The sequence below is a fragment of the Ranitomeya imitator genome, chromosome 2 (assembly GCF_032444005.1).
Source record: "Ranitomeya imitator isolate aRanImi1 chromosome 2, aRanImi1.pri, whole genome shotgun sequence".
In the NCBI taxonomy this organism is placed as follows: domain Eukaryota; kingdom Metazoa; phylum Chordata; class Amphibia; order Anura; family Dendrobatidae; genus Ranitomeya; species Ranitomeya imitator.
This window is the reverse complement of record NC_091283.1, coordinates 366,169,571-366,182,722: the sequence shown is the minus strand read 5'-3', so window position 1 is coordinate 366,182,722 and position 13,152 is coordinate 366,169,571. Positions and strand designations below refer to the sequence as shown.

General features: G+C 46.4%; 1 protein-coding gene across 4 annotated transcripts in view; it reads right to left on the bottom strand.

The window, feature by feature from the left end:
* The window catches only part of LOC138663895 (uncharacterized), a 40,779-nt gene that overhangs the window by 6,636 nt on the left and 20,991 nt on the right, over positions 1-13,152 (bottom strand). For 2 of the 4 annotated variants that reach the window (XM_069750266.1, XM_069750267.1), the window contains exons 3-5: positions 11,389-11,554; positions 10,723-11,310; positions 8,347-8,405 (exon numbers count right to left, since the gene is read on the bottom strand). In XM_069750266.1, coding sequence (XP_069606367.1) covers positions 8,347-8,405; positions 10,723-11,016 — 353 coding nt within the window. In that variant the 5' untranslated portion in view covers positions 11,017-11,310; positions 11,389-11,554. Of the gene's footprint in view, positions 1-8,346; positions 8,406-10,699; positions 11,311-11,388; positions 11,555-11,640; positions 11,848-13,152 lie in introns of those variants that run through there. The other 2 variants (XR_011318247.1, XM_069750265.1) reach the window with 2 other exon arrangements.

Genomic DNA, 13,152 nt, shown 5'->3' with positions numbered 1-13,152 from the left:
CTTCTTAACACAGTCCATCAGAAATACACACTAACCGGCTTTACCTTTGCAGTCCCTACACAGGCTAGACTTTCCTTTGTCCAATTTCCCTGGGGCAACCGCCCGCCAATACCAAGTATACTCGTATTTACTCACGTCGTGCACCTCATGCTATCCTCCGGATTGCAACCTGGCAAACATAAGACAGCCCGTGACACAGGGTGTCAATTCCTTTTGCCCCTGTGTTGCTCCACACACAAAGAGCTCTGCAGACAACTTCTCTGTCTGCTTCCAAACCAACACTTACACACCTCCCCCTCTACTTCAGGGTTTTTAATCAGTCACTGCTTCACTATTTATAATTACAGCCACACATGTGTCTGCAGTACGCCCTCATGGCCTCACTACGCTTCCATGCACATTCTGGAGAGCACATACAGTGCCCCCTAGCTGTAACATTGGTCACTGCCTCACATATCCTCCCCATGTTCATACTTGTGGGTTTGAACATTTGTCACCTCGTAAGGGCGCGAGAAAGGGCATCGGTATGCTCCTGTGACATCCCCGCTCGACACAACACTAAGAAACAAAAGTAGGGACTGGAACCATCGATCGACGCATGCATCCCTCCCCTTTGCGTTTCTCCTCCACACTTCATTATGGGACCACCTCCCTCGTTCTCCATTACAGAAGCCAAGCCCTCTTTTCTGTTTAACCGTAGATTTGGGCCAGTTTTGGGTGGACTCGACCTTTATTTTGGGCACACTAACCCCACGGGTCATCCTGTCACCTAAGTATCGTCTTTTGGGCCCCTGGTACCGTTTCCTCTGTACCCTTACCCGTGCCTCAGTAACTATATCACGCCGAAACGCCGCGGAACGCGCTGACAACTCCAAGCATATATCTGTACTACGCCGCACCCTAACCTGAGCCTCCCGACACTGCTGTCTAGCGAGCGCTCTATCTAATTTACCCTGACCCCTGGCCCCATCCTTGACCGGTGCCACATCCCCAGTCGCCTCTGCAATCATACACTCCCGGCTCTTCTCATACCTGCGTCTTTTATATCTGCATCTCCGTGTGGGACCCTGGATCTGAGCTGTTCCGACCTTACCAGGGAACACCTCCAGCTCAGGGTTCAATGGGGTCCCCACAACCTCTACTGCCACAACCTCTAGAGGGAGCCTAATGGGATTACACCCTAACCCTAAATGGGCAACCCTTGTGGCATACATCTTATGATCTTCGGGTTTTACGCCCGAAACAACATCTTTAGTTTCTCCTGCCAATACCTCTAGGGGGAGCCTACCAGGAATACACTCTGTCCCTAGGTTGGCAACCCCTATGGCAGGTATCTCAATATCTTTGGTGTTGTGAATTCTGTGGCTGAATTCACTCCTGTGGTCACAAGTGGTACTGCAGCTTCTGAGCTTCCTTCCTCAGGTGTTCTGGTGAGCTCATTAGCTGCTTCGTTACTTAACTCCACCTGATGCTGCTATCCTTGCTCCTAGTCAATGTTCCAGTGTTGGATCTGAGCTTCTCCTGATTGTTCCTTTGACCTGCTGCTCTGTATAGCTAAGTGCTTTTTTGCTATTTTGTTGCCTTTTTTCTGTCCAGCTTGTCTTTTGTTTTGCTGGAAGCTCTGAGACGCAAAGGGTGTACCGCCGTGCCGTTAGTCCGGCACGGTGGGTCTTTTTTGCCCCCTTTGCGTGGGTTTTGCTTTAGGGTTTTTTGTAGACTGCAAAGTTCGCTTTACTGTCCTCGCTCTGTCTAAGAATATCGGGCCCCACTTTGCTGAATCTATTTCATCCCTACGTTTTGTCTTTTTATCTTACTCACAGTCATTATATGTGGGGGGCTGCCTTTTCCTTTGGGATATTTCTCTGGGGGCAAGTCAGGCCTATTTTTCTATCTTCAGGCTAGCTAGTTTCTTAGGCTGTGCCGAGTTGCATAGGTAGTGGTTAGGCGCAATCCACAGCCACTTTTAGTTGTGTTTAGGATAGGATCAGGTGTGCAGTCTACAGAGTTTCCACGTCTCAGAGCTCGTTCTTTTGTTTTTGGGTATTTGTCAGATCACTGTGTGCGCTCTGATCGCTAGGCACACTGTGTCTCTGGATTGCCTTCATTACACCTTTCATTAGCAGACATAACAGTACTAGGAGCCAACTAATGATTCTCAATAGAGGGAAAGAAAAAGTTCTGACATCATTTTTTTTTTTTTCTCTGCTCTGTGTTCACTTTTTTTTTTTTTTTTTTCCCCCTAGACATTTGGGTGTTTCTGGACACAGGTGTGGACATGGATTTTCAGGGTCTGTGCTCTTCAATGGATAATCTCGTTATAAATGTACAAAAGATTCAAGATACTATTGATCAGAAATCTATGTTAGAACCAAGAATTCCTATTCCTGATTTGTTTTTTTGAGATAGAACTAAGTTTCCAAGTTTCAAAAATAATTGTAAGCTATTTCTGGCCTTGAAACCTCATTCTTCTGGTAATCCTATTCAACAGGTTTTGATTATTATTTTCTCTTGCGCCAGGAGACCCTGCATTGAGTAGTGTCGATGCGTTTTTCCTGGCACTCGGATTACTGTACGATGAGCCTAATTCAGTGGATCAGGCTGAGAAAAATTTGCTGGCTTTGTGCCAGGGTCAGGATGATATAGAAGTATATTGTCAGAAATTTAGGAAATGGTCAGTACTCACTCAGTGGAATGAATCTGCGCTGGCAGCTTTGTTCAGAAAGGGTCTCTCTGAGGCTCTTAAGGATGTCATGGTGGGATTTCCTATGCCTGCTGGTTTGAATGAGTCTTTGTCTTTAGCCATTCAGATCGGTAGACGCTTGCGCGAGCGTAAATCTGTGCACCATTTGGCGGTATTGCCTGAGGTTAAACCTGAGCCTATGCAGTGCGATAGGACTATGACCAGAGTGGAACGGCAGGAATACAGACGTCTGAATGGGCTATGTTTCTACTGTGGTGATTCCACTCATGCTATTTCTGATTGTCCTAAGCGCACTAAGCGGTCCGCTAGGTCTGCCGTCATTGGTACTGTACAGTCCAAATTCCTTCTGTCCATTACCTTGATATGCTCTTTGTCGTCGTTTTCTGTCATGGCGTTTGTGGATTCAGGCGCTGCCCTAAATCTGATGGATTTGGATTATGCTAAACGTTGTGGGTTTTTCTTGGAGCCTTTGCGGTGTCCTATTCCATTGAGAGGAATTGATGCTACACCTTTGGCCAAGAATAAACCTCAGTACTGGGCCCAGCTGACCATGTGCATGGCTCCTGCACATCAGGAAGTTATTCGCTTTCTGGTGTTGCATAATCTGCATGATGTGGTCGTGTTGGGGTTGCCATGGCTACAAACCCATAATCCAGTATTGGATTGGAATTCCATGTCGGTATCCAGCTGGGGTTGTCAGGGGGTACATGGTGATGTTCCATTTTTGTCGATTTCGTCATCCACCCCTTCTGAGGTCCCAGAGTTCTTGTCTGATTATCAGGATGTATTTGAAGAGCCCAAGTCCGATGCCCTACCTCCGCATAGGGATTGTGATTGTGCTATCAATTTGATTCCTGGTAGTAAATTCCCTAAAGGTCGATTATTTAATTTATCCGTGCCCGAACACGCCGCTATGCGCAGTTATGTGAAGGAATCCCTAGAGAAGGGACATATTCGCCCATCGTCATCACCACTGGGAGCAGGGTTCTTCTTTGTAGCTAAGAAGGATGGTTCACTGAGACCGTGTATTGATTACCGCCTTCTTAATAAGATCACTGTTAAATTTCAGTATCCCTTGCCATTGTTATCTGACTTGTTTGCTCGGATTAAGGGGGCTAGTTGGTTCACTAAGATAGATCTTCGTGGTGCGTATAATCTGGTGAGAATCAGGCAAGGAGATGAATGGAAAACTGCATTCAATACGCCCGAGGGTCATTTTGAGTATCTAGTGATGCCGTTCGGACTTGCCAATGCTCCATCAGTGTTTCAATCCTTTATGCATGACATCTTCCGTGAGTACCTGGATAAATTCCTGATTGTTTACTTGGATGACATTTTGATCTTCTCAGATGATTGGGAGTCTCATGTGAAGCAGGTCAGAATGGTTTTTCAGGTCCTGCGTGCTAACTCTTTGTTTGTGAAGGGATCAAAGTGTCTCTTCGGTGTGCAGAAAGTTTCATTTTTGGGATTCATCTTTTCCCCTTCTACTATCGAGATGGATCCAGTTAAGGTCCAAGCCATCCAGGATTGGATTCAGCCGACATCTCTGAAAAGTCTGCAAAAGTTCCTGGGCTTTGCTAATTTTTATCGTCGCTTCATCTGTAATTTTTCTAGCATTGCCAAACCATTGACCGATTTGACCAAGAAGGGTGCTGATTTGGTCAATTGGTCTTCTGCTGCTGTGGAAGCTTTTCTGGAGTTGAAGCGTCGTTTTTGTTCTGCCCCTGTGTTGTGTCAGCCAGATGTTTCTCTTCCGTTCCAGGTCGAGGTTGATGCTTCTGAGATTGGAGCAGGGGCGGTTTTGTCACAGAGAGGTTCTGATTGCTCAGTGATGAAACCATGTGCTTTCTTTTCCAGGAAGTTTTCGCCTGCTGAGCATAATTATGATGTGGGCAACCGAGAGTTGCTGGCCATGAAGTGGGCATTCGAGGAGTGGCGTCATTGGCTTGAAGGAGCTAAGCATCGCGTGGTGGTATTGACTGATCATAAGAACTTGACTTATCTCGAGTCTGCCAAGCGCTTGAATCCTAGACAGGCCCGTTGGTCGTTATTTTTTGCCCGCTTCGACTTTGTGATTTCGTACCTTCCGGGCTCTAAAAATGTGAAGGCGGATGCTCTGTCTAGGAGTTTTGTGCCCGACTCTCCGGGTTTATCTGAGCCAGCGGGTATCCTCAAGGAAGGAGTCATTGTGTCTGCCATCTCCCCTGATTTGCGGCGGGTGCTGCAAAAATTTCAGGCGAATAAACCTGATCGTTGTCCAGCGGAGAAACTGTTCGTCCCTGATAGGTGGACTAATAAACTTATCTCTGAACTTCATTGTTCGGTGTTGGCTGGTCATCCTGGAATCTTTGGTACCAGAGAGTTAGTGGCTAGATCCTTCTGGTGGCCATCTCTGTCACGGGATGTACGTACTTTTGTGCAGTCCTGTGGGATTTGTGCTAGGGCTAAGCCCTCCTGTTCTCGTGCCAGTGGGTTGCTTTTGCCCTTGCCGGTCCCAAAGAGGCCTTGGACACATATTTCGATGGATTTCATTTCTGACCTTCCCGTTTCTCAAAAGATGTCAGTCATTTGGGTGGTCTGTGATCGCTTTTCTAAAATGGTCCATCTGGTGCCCTTGGCTAAATTGCCTTCCTCCTCTGATTTGGTACCTTTGTTCTTTCAGCATGTGGTTCGGTTGCATGGCATTCCTGAGAATATTGTTTCTGACAGAGGTTCCCAGTTTGTTTCAAGGTTCTGGCGAGCCTTTTGTGGTAGGATGGGCATTGACCTATCCTTTTCCTCGGCTTTCCATCCTCAGACTAATGGCCAGACCGAACGAACCAATCAGACCTTGGAAACATATCTGAGATGTTTTGTTTCTGCAGACCAGGATGATTGGGTGTCCTTTTTGCCGTTGGCTGAGTTCGCCCTTAATAATCGGGCCAGCTCGGCTACCTTGGTTTCTCCATTTTTCTGCAATTCTGGGTTCCATCCTCGTTTCTCTTCAGGACAGGTTGAGTCTTCGGACTGTCCTGGTGTGGATTCTGTGGTGGACAGGTTGCAGCAGATCTGGACTCAGGTAGTGGACAATTTGACCTTGTCCCAGGAGAAGGCTCAACTTTTCGCTAATCGCAGACGCCGTGTGGGTCCCCGACTTCGTGTTGGGGATCTGGTTTGGTTATCTTCTCGTCATATTCCTATGAAGGTTTCCTCTCCTAAATTTAAACCTCGTTTTATTGGTCCGTATAGGATTTCTGAGGTTCTCAATCCTGTGTCTTTTCGTCTGACCCTCCCAGACTCCTTTTCCATACATAATGTATTCCATAGGTCATTGTTGCGGAGATACGTGGCACCTATGGTTCCATCTGTTGAGCCTCCTGCCCCGGTTTTAGTGGAGGGGGAATTGGAGTATATTGTGGAGAAGATTTTGGATTCTCGTGTTTCTAGACGGAAACTCCAGTATCTGGTTAAATGGAAGGGTTATGCTCAGGAAGATAATTCCTGGGTTTTTGCCTCTGATGTTCATGCTCCCGATCTTGTTCGTGCCTTTCATGCGGCTCATCCTGGTAGGCCTGGGGGCTCTGGTGAGGGTTCGGTGACCCCTCCTCAAGGGGGGGGTACTGTTGTGAATTCTGTGGCTGAATTCACTCCTGTGGTCACAAGTGGTACTGCAGCTTCTGAGCTTCCTTCCTCAGGTGTTCTGGTGAGCTCATTAGCTGCTTCGTTACTTAACTCCACCTGATGCTGCTATCCTTGCTCCTAGTCAATGTTCCAGTGTTGGATCTGAGCTTCTCCTGATTGTTCCTGTGACCTGCTGCTCTGTATAGCTAAGTGCTTTTTTGCTATTTTGTTGCCTTTTTTCTGTCCAGCTTGTCTTTTGTTTTGCTGGAAGCTCTGAGACGCAAAGGGTGTACCGCCGTGCCGTTAGTCCGGCACGGTGGGTCTTTTTTGCCCCCTTTGCGTGGGTTTTGCTTTAGGGTTTTTTGTAGACTGCAAAGTTCGCTTTACTGTCCTCGCTCTGTCTAAGAATATCGGGCCCCACTTTGCTGAATCTATTTCATCCCTACGTTTTGTCTTTTCATCTTACTCACAGTCATTATATGTGGGGGGCTGCCTTTTCCTTTGGGATATTTCTCTGGGGGCAAGTCAGGCCTATTTTTCTATCTTCAGGCTAGCTAGTTTCTTAGGCTGTGCCGAGTTGCATAGGTAGTGGTTAGGCACAATCCACAGCCACTTTTAGTTGTGTTTAGGATAGGATCAGGTGTGCAGTCTACAGAGTTTCCACGTCTCAGAGCTCGTTCTTTTGTTTTTGGGTATTTGTCAGATCACTGTGTGCGCTCTGATCGCTAGGCACACTGTGTCTCTGGATTGCCTTCATTACACCTTTCATTAGCAGACATAACACTTTGGGTTCTTCACCTGGTATGACACTTTCCTTGAGAGGGTTGACCCTGGTCTCCCACAGGGACCAAAACAGGGGCAAATCTCTCCCCAACACAGCCCCATTTGGAAGGGTCTTTGCCACTCCCACCACATGCTTAATGTCCCCACATAGTGTGGAAAAATTAACCTCCACGGTCTGGTACTCCCGGATTTCCCCGTGGATACCCATCACCTCAACTTTAGGTCGTTTGGGGTTGTCCTCGGCAACAAGGGACCAATGGACCAGAGTCATTTTACTCCCCGTGTCCAGGAGAGCCTCTGTTCGGCACCCATTCACAAGTACCTGGCACAATTCTGGTTCGCTGCCGGCTGTGCCAGTAGTGGTGATACAGACAGGCTGGGCACACATAGAGTTCAGTGTTCCTACAGTCCATGGGCTTAGATGTCACCGAACAGTTACTAGGCCCATGCCCAGGCTCTGGGGCAACATCCTGAGTGGATTTATACCGCTCAATCAATTCTATCAGCAGTTCCAGGTGGCCTAAGTCCCTCAGCCTGACCCAACGCTGCATGGCAGCCGGCAGAGCCCTCGTCATCCGGTCAGCCATGATTCTCTCCATCATCTCATACGGAGAACTGAACTCAGGCTGGAGCCACTCCTCCACCAATTGCAATAAGTCATTTGTTTGAGACCTAGCAGACCGAGTCTCTACATAGGACCACTGGTACACCCAGTGATTGCCCCTTACCTTTGGGGTCTCTTCAGGACTCTGCTGTTCACCCCTCACTTTAGGGGTTTCCATTTTAACATGCTGAAGCTCTGCTTCACTGTAGCACCTTTTGCTGTTGCTGACACTGCAGCTCCTGCTGCTGCAGACCTTCTTGCTGCGAACGCTGAAACTGCAGTGACTCTTGATGAAGCCTTTGCTGATTGAGCACAACCTGCTCCAAAAGCTCCTCCATTTCTCCAGCAGACTTGCACAATGATCTACAGCACTCTCTGGGTATGCCTTAGTTCAAATGGCACGCATTCTTTCCACCATATGTGGTGCACCGGTAGGACCATGCGCAGTGAAACGGCAGTGACCCAAGCAAGTTCATTCAAAACTTTATTGTGTTATTTCACACAGTCTATTAGCAATACACAGTAAATGGCTTCTTCATTCAGGCCAAAGGAAAATATACAGTACACGGCTTCTTGTTATAGTAGACAATATGAAATACATGAAGTGGGAATAGCAAAATGGCTTTTGAAATTTAGGAAAAAATAGAATTAGTCTCACCGGTAATTCGGTTTCAAGGAACCTTCGACGACAGCAGTATCGGAGGATGTCTCCCCGCCCTAATAGGGGAAAGGAAACAAAGAGATTAAATACCTCTCCCCTTCCTGCAACCGCCAGAGTTTTTTCTGGACACCGTAGCATGTATAGTTACCACTTACAGTTGTGGCCAAAGGTATTGACATCCCTGCAATTCTGTCAGATAATACTCAGTTTCTTCCTGAAAATGATTGCAATCACAAATTCTTTGGTATTATTATCTTCATTTAATTTGTCTTAAATGAAAAAACACAAAAGAGAATGAAGCAAAAAGCAAAACATTGATCATTTCACACAAAACTCCAAAAATGGGCCAGACAAAAGTATTGGCACCCTCAGCCTAATACTTGGTTGCACAACCTTTTGCCAAAATAACTGCGACCAACCGCTTCCGGTAACCATCAATGAGTTTCTTACAATGCTCTGCTGGAATTTTAGACCATTCTTCTTTGGCAAACTGCTCCAGGTCCCTGATATTTGAAGGGTGCCTTCTCCAAACTGCCATTTTTAGATCTCTCCACAGGCGTTCTATGGGATTCAGGTCTGGACTCATTGCTGGCCACTTTAGAAGTCTCCAGTGCTTTCTCTCAAACCATTTTCTAGTGCCTTTTGAAGTGTGTTTTGGGTCATTGTCCTGCTGGAAGACCCATGACCTCTGAGGGAGACCCAGCTTTCTCACACTGGGCCCTACATTATGCTGCAAAAGTTGTTGGTAGTCTTCAGACTTCATAATGCCATGCACACGGTCAAGCAGTCCAGTGCCAGAGGCAGCAAAGCAGCCCCAAAACATCAGGGAACCTCCGCCATGTTTGACTGTAGGGACCGTGTTCTTTTCTTTGAATGCCTCTTTTTTCTCTCCTGTAAACTCTGTGTTGATGCCTTTGCCCAAAAAGCTCTACTTTTGTCTCATCTGACCAGAGAACATTCTTCCAAAACGTTTTAGGCTTTTTCAGGTAAGTTTCAGCAAACTCCAGCCTGGCTTTATGTCTCATGGTAAGAAGTGGGGTCTTCCTGGGTCTCCTACCATACAGTCCGTCGGATAGTACGGGTTGACACTGTTGTACCCTCGGACTTCAGGGCAGCTTGAACTTGTTTGGATGTTAGTCGAGGTTCTTTATCCAACATCCGCACAATCTTGCGTTGAAATCTCTTGTAAATTTTTCTTTTCCGTCCACATCTAGGGAGGTTAGCCACAGTGCCATGGGCTTTAAACTTCTTGATGACACTGCGCACGGTAGACACAGGAACATTCAGGTCTTTGGAGATGGACTTGTAGCCATGACATTGCTCATGCTTCCTCACAATTTGGTTTCTCAATCCTCAGACAGTTCTTTGGTCTTCTTTCTTTTCTCCATGCTCAATGTGGTACACACAAGGACACAGGACAGAGGTTGAGTCAACTTTAATCCATGTCAACTGGCTGCAAGTGTGATTTAGTTATTGCCAACACCTGTTAGGTGCCACAGGTAAGTTACAGGTGCTGTTAATTACACAAATTAGAGAAGCATCACATGATTTTTCGAACAGTGCCAATACTTTTGTCCACCCCTTTTTTTATGTTTGGTGTGGAATTATATCCAATTTGGCTTTAGGACAATTCTTTCTGTGTTTTTTCATTTAAGACAAATTGAATGAAGATAATAATAACAAAGAATTTGTGTTTGCAATCATTTTCAGGAAGAAACTGAGTATTATCTGACAGAATTGCGGGGGTGTCAATACTTTTGGCCACAACTGTAAGTGCAGGAATCATCCAATAAAAATATCAGATAGGGAGGGAAAATAGTGCTGTCTTTGATGTTAAGGACATTCTTGCCATGAATAAACTTAGAGGAAGAACTATGTTTTTGGTTTACTGGAAGGGTTTTGGTCCTGAGGAGAGGTCCTGGGAGCCTCGGGAAAAATTTCAGACTCCTCGAGTTTTAGCTAGGTTTCTTTCTAGCCTAAAACAAGGGGGGCATAAAGACGAGGGTACTGTCAAGTCGCTGCCGCTCCCCGAGTCCTGCCATACTCACGTGCCCTCAGCGTCCCGGCGGGCCTCCACAGCTGCTGATCTTCACCGGGTGTCCTCTCTTCAGCGCTCGCCTCTGGCTTCTGCCTCTCGTCGGGCATGCGTTCATGCTAGATTCAGCGCTGCGCGCGCACATTTCTGAACTCCATCCTGGCTTCTCCTTTCTGTCCTCTCTATCACCTAGGAAGACTTCTACCCGGAAGTACTGCGCAGCGCTGGCCTTATTACCCTGCCCCTTCCTCCCTGCCGTGCTTTATGCTCATTTGTGTATACAAGTGTATTTGGCCGCACGCCTTTTCTGCGTACCTTGTTACCTGACTTTGATCTACCTTTGCTTCCCTTAGATCCTGTCCTTGTTCTCCATCCTGTGAGTCCTCCGGTGTCCTGCCAGCCAGCTCGTGTCCTTCCTCCACCCTGCCCCGTGGTTCCATCCAGTCCTTGATCCTCGTCCTGTTTTGGTTCTCCGGTAGCCTGCCCACCTGCTCGCGTCTTCTCCTAGCCCGTGATCCTATCTTCAGCCTGTCAGTTCCCTCCACCGTCCAGTCCGTGTCTCCTTGAGTCGCTCTCCTGTCCATCCCTGTCTCCCAGCTGCCGTGGCGATAGTCTCCCGCGGGTCTGCCCATAACGCTCCCTGTATACGAGGTGGTCCATCTGGCCAGCTCGCCCGTGGGAGGATCGTTGTCACGGTCCAGTGGGTCCACTCCTTTGTGTTCTCAGTAGTGCCCTCTCAGTCCTCCATAGAGTTCTCACATCCACTAATGCTTGGCTGCGTCGTTATCTCTACAGGGACCACCGTTTCAGCAGTACATTCGGAGCTGTCTTCTAAAATGTCAGTAGAATCAAATGATGTACTTGCACCACTGCCGCTTGACTGCTGCTGCGATTGGTCGGACACAACAGGAAGCCTTTCTTAAGTTCTGCAAATGAGAACAGACAATTATAGAAGCTAGACAACAAACATCAACATGGAGGATATATATATAATGTATACTTACTCATGCACCCCAAGGACAGGAAGCAGAAATTGAAGCTGCTTGGTGAATCTGTAGGGCTTCTTCTCTTTTCCAACTGCCTCTCCAGATCTCTCTTTCTCTGCTTTTGCCCTTAGTTCCCTCTAAAATTGGTCCCTTGCAGATCCCCTCTTTGTTTTTATGCTTTTTACTGTATTGGAAGAAAAAACATCGAACTCAATTTCACACGTTTTAATTTAAAAAAAAAAAATATCATGTCATGTGCTGATTACTTACATAGTGATTCTTGTTCTTTAAATGGGATCTGTCACCCCAAAATTGGCCTATAAACTAAGGCCACCAGCATCAGGGGCTTATCTACAGCATTCTGTATGCTGCAGATAAGCCCCCGATGTATCCTGAAAGATAAGAAAAACAGGTTATATTATGCTCACCCAGGGGTGGTCCCGGTTCGGTCTGGTCCGATGGGCATCGCGGTCCGGGTCCATCGCCTCCCATCTTCATACGATGACGTCCTCTTCTTGTCTTCCTGTCGTGGCTCCTGCGCAGGCATACTGATTTGCCCTGTTGAGGGCAGAGCAAAGTACTGCAGTGCACAGGCGCTGGGCCTCTCTGACCTTTCCCGACACCTGTGCTCTGCAGTACTTTGCTCTGCCCTCAACAGGGCAAATCAGTACGCCTACGCAGGAGCCATGACAGGAAGACAAGAAGAGGACATCATCATATGAAGATGGGAGGCGATGGACCCGGACCGCGACGCCCATCGGCCCATTTTCGCGGCCCCATTCAAATCTATTGGGGCCGCTAAAACAGGCCACAAAAACACAGCAAATGTAAAAGCAGCCTTAATAATGAAATCGATGTTTATATGTTGTTGTGAATGTTTTTAACCCCTTAGTGACAGAGCCAATTTGGTACTTAATGACCGAGTCAATTTTTGCAATTCTAACCACTCTCATTTTATGAGGTTATAACTCTGGAACGCTTTAACGGATCCCGCTGATTCTGAGATCATTTTTTCATGACATATGGTCCTTCATGTTAGTGGTAACATTTCTTCGCTATTACTTGTGATTATTTATTAAAAAAAATGGAAATATGGTGAAAATGTTTTAAATTTAGCAATTTTCAAACTTTAAATTTTTATGCCCTTAAATCAGAGAGATATATCACACAAAATAGTTAATAAATAACATTTCCCACATGTCTACTTTACACCAGCACAATTTTGGAAACACATTTTCTTTCTTAGGAAGTTATAAGGGTTAAAAGTTGACCAGCGATTTCTCATTTTTACAACAAAATTTTCAAAACCATTATTTTAGGGACCATCTCACATTTAAAGTCACTTTGAGGGGTGTGCATGACAGAAAATACTCAAACTTGACACTATTCTAAAATCTACACCCCTCAAGGTGCTCAAAACCACATTTAAGAAGTTTATTAACCCTTGACGTGCTTCACAGCAACTGAAACAATGTGGAAGGAAAAAATGAACATTTAACTTTTTTATTCAAACATTTTACTTCAGAACCATTTTTTTTTATTTTCACAAGCGTAAAAAGAGAAAATGAACCAAAAAATTTGTTGCACAATTTCTCCTGAATACGCCGATACCCCATATGTGGAGGTAAACCACTGTTTGGGCGCACGGCAGGGCTTGGAAGAGAAGGAGCGCCGTTTGACTTTTTCAGTGCAGAATTGGTTGGAATTGAGATCGTATGCCATGTCGTGTTTGGAGAACCCCTGATGTACCTAAACAGTGGAAACCCCCCACAAGTGACACCA